General features: G+C 29.2%; 1 protein-coding gene across 1 annotated transcript; it reads right to left on the bottom strand.

The window, feature by feature from the left end:
- Positions 1–3,418: 3,418 nt before the first annotated feature.
- On the bottom strand, positions 3,419–6,635 carry LOC149201966 (GDSL esterase/lipase At1g28590-like). Its single transcript, XM_089401425.1, has 5 exons — positions 6,374–6,635; positions 6,055–6,276; positions 4,647–4,795; positions 3,961–4,234; positions 3,419–3,666 (listed from the first exon to the last, which is right to left on the bottom strand). Exons 1-5 carry the CDS (start codon positions 6,633–6,635, stop codon positions 3,419–3,421), a joined length of 1,155 nt encoding a protein of 384 aa, XP_089257551.1.
- Positions 6,636–7,361: the final 726 nt, after the last annotated feature.

The raw sequence follows: 7,361 nt of genomic DNA, 5'->3' as shown, positions 1-7,361 counted from the left end.
AATTCTATATAAAAGGTAAAGGTGGTCTCAACAACATAAAAGGACTATTAAAAATTATTGCTGCACATAAGTGCTTTGTTGATCTTCATTCTACAGGGTTGTCCTTTGGGCCAAACGATTGTGGCTTATCTTCCATAATCCTTTCCCAAGTATGATTGCATTTATTGATGGTTTTTATATGGCTATAGGTGGTATTCTCTCTAATTTAAATAACCTTACCCTTGGTAGGAAATATTTTTTTTTGGTTTGCGACTTCCTGCATGGCTCGTTGAGTCTTTTCTCGGTCATAATTGAGTCCTTGTGTCTTTTGTGTTGTCCATTTGAGCTATTGGATTCCCGATGTTCCTATTTTCTTCCTGAATTGATCTGTCCTAGTCTCTAGTTTGGTCCTTGGACCTCCTGATTTTCAAGATTTTCCTTGGGAATCTCTCTCTCTCTCTCTCTTCAGTTTTTTTTAGCCCCCCTTCCTCTCTCTTAGGTAGGTCCAATATTGTCTAGTTTGGTTGCATCAATTGCTTTGAAATATTTTTTTGGTGTTGGGACACAAGGTCCTCTCTACTTGTTGCAAAAAATTTCAAAGGCTGGCTGCTAATACCACGAATTGGAGTCTCCGCCATGAAAACAAGGCAAGATGTGTCCCTTCCTGCAAGTCTACTATGAATTTATTGTTAGAGGAATGGTTTTGGGTTGAATTTTCGATATTGGGATTTATCGTTGGTAGTAAGACGCATAATTATTTTGGCGAAATTCTCCCCTTTGAGTGGGGTGGAGACATTGAGAAAATGCAACATGAGTTAATTCACTTGCAATTCCATCACATATAGAATCTTTATACCTTAATTGTAGCAATGGAACTTTTGGTTGAGAAGAGTAAAATTGTAAAGTGCGGAAGACAAAATCATGGCCTTCAGTCTAGAGGTCACAGAGCTTCAAATTTATTTTAGTCAATTTCAAGAGGAGTGGTATTATCTGAAAAATTAAATAAATCATGCCACTAGGAGCTTGCTAGATTTAGAGGTTTCTACTTTAGACTGCTTTGTTGTGGGAAATGAGGCACGCCTTCTTCCTCACAAATAATTATATGTCGTTCGAATGTATTAATTATTTTGAAGGTGTTCTTGTGGATATATGTATCTAAGGCAATAATTTTTTTTTTTGTACTTAGCAAACTCCAGTTTTTGTATTCAGATAGACCTTATTTCTTCTTAGTTCTCAACAGTGGAAGACACCAACTTTGTAAATTTTACTCTAAGGCCAAGTCCCTAGTTAGATAATTTTAATACAAATATCTTGTAAATTTTACTCTAGGTCAAGTTTGGAGTTAGATAATTTTAATGCAAATATTTCATGTTCGACAAAATAAAATATTAATCCTACAAAAAAATATTTCATAAAACTCATAATTTAATATATATGTATTTTTAAATAATGATTTTTATTATTAATAATTTGATAAAATATGATTTAAAAGAATGTAAACTTTGATATTTTTTCCTTCAAATTAATAACATTTAATTTTTTAGTAAATAATACAATTTTAAAATTATTATGTACATTAAATTGAATTAAAATATTTATTTTCTAAAGAATTATTACATGTAGATATTTAAGTTTATGAAAATTGTTTCTGATCCAAACCATCGAATCCATTTAATATAAATAAGGGATTTGTTCATATATATAAAAGTAACAAAATAACAGAAGTGTGTAGTTTTACATCATCTTGCTTTTTCTTTTGCTTGTGGTAATTTTTGTTTACAATGTTTTATCATTTATATATAAATAAGAGTTTTCCTTTCTCTTTTTAGAATTCTATATATGTAAAAGTCACAAAATAATAAAAGTGTCAAGTTTTGTATTAACTTGTTTTTTCTATTGCTTGTGGTCATTTTATTTATATTCTTTCTTAATTAAATAATAGATGGTTGTCCATGTTGTAGAATAACTAATCAAATTATAGATGGTTATCAATGTTGTAGCACTATAATGGGTTAGAGGAACATTTATGAATTTTATGTTGCATTGTGATTGATTTTTTGGTAAAACTTAATTAAATAATAGATGGTTGTCCATGTTATAGCATAACGAATCAAATTATAGATGGTTATCGATGTTGTAGCATCATAATGTGTTAAATTCCTTCAACAATATTTCATTGTGCCATTTTAGTCCCTTTCATGGTTGGTGAGTGTATAGGTTTTAACTACCTTATTTCAAAGAAGTATATAGGAGAGCATTCCATAGTAGAAATTCATTGTATTTTCTTCATGATATCTATATTTAAGAAAATGAATGAATTAAAACTATTATATCATATATAATTATAAATATCATATCACTGATTTTTTCTCTCTTTGAAAAATGTATCACAATAATATAAATATTACATGGCATTCCAATTCAATTGTAAAAGTGAGAGATTCAATAATTTTAATAAGGGAAATTGTTTGAGAATACCACATTGAGAAAAAACAATGAAATTCTTATAATTATTTATTATTATTGATTTATGATCATATTAAAAAATCCAATATTTTTTTATTAAGTTATAATCATACTATAAACTTTAACATTTGCAATAAATAATGAAAATAGTTTGAGAATGCAACATTAAAAGAAAATGGTTTGAAAATAACGCATTTAAAAAATAATTAAAATTCTGTAATATTTTCTTAAAATAAAAATTCTATACAAAGTGTTTTTTTTAATAATTTTAAAGTTAAAATTATTTGTGTTTACATTTTGTAAGCTCTTAGTTATACATGTAATGATTTTTATCATTTCCAAATTACACTTTTCTCCCCAAAAAGACAAAAATAAAAGGAATATTATTGTTTAAATGGTGTGAATCTTGAGAGAAATTTATAGTTTTTCATTTGAAAATTGTTGTATTGTGATAAGGGATTTACAAATTTTACAGTGAATTTTCTTTCTATGAGGTTTTAAACTTATTAAGATAGAACTTTGCTTTTTCCTTTAAATATTATTGAATGGATTATAATTTTTTTTTTTTGTGAAAAACAATACATATGATATTTGGTTATCCATTTGAATATTATTGTGCAGTTTCATTCATATATAAGTAACGGATAGAACTTAAAAAAGAAACAATCATACTACACACATAAAAAGAAAATATTGAATAGAATTATAATACATGCATAAAATAAAAGATGAAATAGAATTATACCACATATATAAAATAATGGATGCAATGAAAAATAAAAGTAAATTTTAAAGAACTTATGAGTTTTAAATAGTGCATGCCCAAAATAAATAAATAAATATAAAGGACCTTCTTAGAAATAGAAGATACAACATATTCTAAATTCACTATCGTATTCTAAATTCACTATCATCTTCCTGCTGTGAATATTCAATACTTAAGCCTTCACTATCATCTTCCTGCTGTGAATATTCAATACTTAAGCCTAGGACAAGCTTTGCCAGTCAAGGAGCTGAAAGAAGGGTGTGTATAACCAGGTTGATGAAGAATGAAATTTGAGACAATTTCATATGTAGCTTCAGTGAGATGTATTCCATCCCAATTAGTGTATGTTGTTGGGTTTGAACATGAGAGCACCCCTGGTGACCCACACAGATGAAGGAGGTTGAAGTTGTAAGTGCCTCCACCTCCACAACAAGATTGATATGCATTGCTGAATCCTGTGCATCATAAAAAATATTATTCTAATAAATCTCTCTACACATACATACGCTATTAAAAATATTATTCTAATAAATCTCTCTACACATACATACGCTATTAAGGCAAAAAATATTATTCTAACAAATCTCTCTACACACACATATGCTATTAAAGGAAAAATTGAAATTAACCAAGAAGATAATGTTTCATTGACATAATGAATAATTTAAATTAAACATAATTAATTTTAATATAAAAATGAAAATTAATACATAAAAAATAAAATAATAAAATTTAATTAATATACTTACCGTATGCCGCATGATTTTTGAGTATTTGAAGTGCAATATTATAGTAATCTCCATACACGAGTGTGACTTGTGGATATTGAATCCTTAGTTGTTCCAATGTCTCCTGCAACAATGCATTGTGATTTTGGGAGAGTTGATTGTAGGATATGAGGCAACTATTTTCATCATAAGCTTCTCTGATGGGAGATGATCGAACTGTAAGAATTGATGGTGAACACCCCAATGGTGGGACTCCCTGAACGAAGATGTAATGAGCTCCATTTTCTATCAATGCCTGCCCAATTCCATTTCATACGTTGAGCGGTAAATACTTCAAGTTTATATATATGTATATAAATAATTTTGTAAGAAAAAAATTTTAACCAAAATTTTTAACAAGTTATTTTTAACCCTAAAAATCTAGTTGTTTGGAAAATAATAAATTTCATTCATTAAGCATTTTCATATAAAAAAATTAGGTTTTCAATAATTCTAAAATGAAATAAAATCTCTAACATGAAACTTGGTCTTTTCATTCATTAAGCATTTTCATATAAAAAAAATTAGGTTTTCAATAATTCTAAAATGAAATAAAATCTCTAACATGAAACTTGGTCAAAAGTAAAACTCAACAAAAACTTCTACCTTTAAGATTTGGAAAATCTTTAACTTATTACTAATTATAATGTATATGGAGATTCAATTACCTGTAAAGAGCTGTGAATCTTGGATATGACCAAAGGAGTGAAGCTTTGTATCTCCTCTAATGGCTTTAGTGTAAAAATAGAATCTAGATAGTCATTGGTGCCAATTTCACCCATCACATACAAAGCTCTCGAGAAATGATCTTGGCATTCTGTCATTCAAATTGAGCAGATTATCGCATAATATTTATTTGTATAAAAATAAATTTTGCAGAAATATCATAAGCATTGCTTCTAAAAATCTAATATTTCCCACTGAAACAATGAGATAAATGTGTGAAAGAGAAATACACTTTGCATATAAATTTAATAGATAACCACCGTCTATGATATATGAAATTATGATTTTTTGATTTTTGATTTAAAAATAATCAGTGAAATAATTTGTAATATAAAATTCATGATTTTTTTTATTTAATAATTAAAATTTGATAAATTGTGAGGATGGAAAACTTAAAATATAAAACATTTAATCTCTTTTATTGTCATTATTTATAATTTTTTTTTTGATTTTTTAATGACTTTACTTTTTAAGAAAAGAATTTCTACTTAACTGAGATTATATATATATATATATATATTCAATTTAATTTAATATAATTTTAAAGATAGGACAGACTTCTAGACAACAATATTCGTTTTGCATTAATATTACGCTTTTTCTGCTTTTTCGTTTTGCATATTCACCGTAAACTCTATATATAACTGTAAGTTTGACCGCGTTGAATAAGAATTTCAGGCAGCGCGTTTGGTATGTAATATCCACCGACCTAACTCTCAGTCAGCGATTTTCCGACTTTTTCTCAACTTGCAGAGGCCCACCCACTTTCCATTTTCAAAATTACTTTCGGTTTTATGTAACTATTTTGTACTACTGTAACATACGGAATCTACAGGATAGACCCAGAAATAAGAAAACCCTCGATTGCTGCGGAATATTGCCGGATCTTTATGGTAAATCTGCAAATAAGAGGGTATTTTTATTATATAGATTCCATTTATGTATTTAATAAACCACCCAAACAGTGAGATCGACTGAAAACATACCAGATCTCAACCCAACAGACATACGAAACGTTGCAAACAAGTGAGTTTGTCAAATTCGAAAGAAAAAAAAACAACAATGATATCCGGTCTACATATGAAGAAACACAAAAATACAAACAAGTGAATTTGTGAGAGCAAAATAATAAATTGGAAATAGAAAAACATAAAAATAAAAAAGCAATTTGGAAAGGAGAGTAAATATGAAGGATGGGAAAATAGATGAATGCATGGAACAAGTTGAGCTGGCTTGTTCCTTCCTATCAAACCAAACGTTGCCAAAATATAAGTAATTAGCAAGGTAAGATTGTGTGAGCGCTGATTAGCAATAAAATAACCGAGAAGATGGTGTCCTGAATCGATTTACCAGGATTTGCAGCGCATGTTGTTTGTTTCAGCTCTTGGAACCATCTGATTTGTACATCTAACGATAATTCTGTTTGAGCAAGTATTAATCTTTCGGTTAAGAACGAAGGGTCCAACGCAGTGGCACCAGCAACAGCAAAGTTGACTCCGTATTCCCTCTCCCTCAGTGGCAATGTGCCCACTTTAAGATACGGCTGGAGGAAAGGAAACCCTAATGCACTCGCTGTACACAAAATATAAACATCAATACACAAAATATATATTCACAAAATATAAACATCAATACACAAAATATGATCATGGGTTGTCATGTGGCTTACTCAAAAAGTCTATGACTAGACGCCCATTTGAACAACGGCCGGTGGGATGGTGAAAGAAGGTTTCCCCGTACGGAGAAGACCCAATTTCACGGAAAACCAGAGGAGACGAAGCCAATGCGTTTCCAGTGTCAGTCAATGAATCTCCAAAACTATACATAGCTGTGAAACATGGCGTTGCCTCCACTGGAGTTACTCGACCAATCCCCCATATTATCACCATTACCACACCTAACAACAATCTACTACGTCTCCCCATCCCCATCTCTGTCTCTGTCTCTGTGTGGAATTCACTCACTCTCTAATATCTATATCCTTGGGTACCGCTTCATCCAAAACTCATCGCTAGATCTATATTTATATATTTACATTATTATTATTTATAGCATGGCATTCTAAATATGGATTAAACCCATCTCAAAATTTAGAACTAGCCTATATTTATATTTATAAATCCAATTTCCCATGTGCTCTGCTTTTAAACATTCATGCATGCAATCAAGTACGTTACCTCATGCTCTCGTTAAGTACAACAATTGCGTCATATCCATCAGCGTGACTCGGAATTGGATCGTGGTCACTTCAGTTAACTGCGTTATATCCATCATCGTGACTCCGCATTGGATCGCCTTCACTTGAGTTATTATAGCTCTGAAATTAACCATTTTTATGTGAATGAAAAACTAATAATAATTCCAATTTTTTTAATAAGTTTTATTCAATTAATTTACTTTAATTATTTTTAATATCAGTTTTTGCTTTTGTTTCCCACCGTTTAATTCTATATTTATTTTTATTAAGATTAATTAATTAATATTTATAATTATAATTATAACATTTAATTTTAAAATAATCTTTTATTTTTCTTATTATAGTTTTGCTATTTAATATTGAAGTTTTGATATAAGATCTATATCTACATTATAGATCACAAAAGCCTTAAATCTAACAATATTGGAATAATATACTAATTATAATTAATTCATATTTA

Source organism: Pinus tabuliformis, chromosome 2_1 (genome assembly GCF_031772625.1).
Source record: "Pinus tabuliformis cultivar Carrire ecotype Pingquan chromosome 2_1, CPIR1, whole genome shotgun sequence".
NCBI classification, from domain to species: Eukaryota; Viridiplantae; Streptophyta; class Pinopsida; order Pinales; family Pinaceae; genus Pinus; species Pinus tabuliformis.
This window is presented reverse-complemented; position numbering and strand designations above follow the sequence as displayed.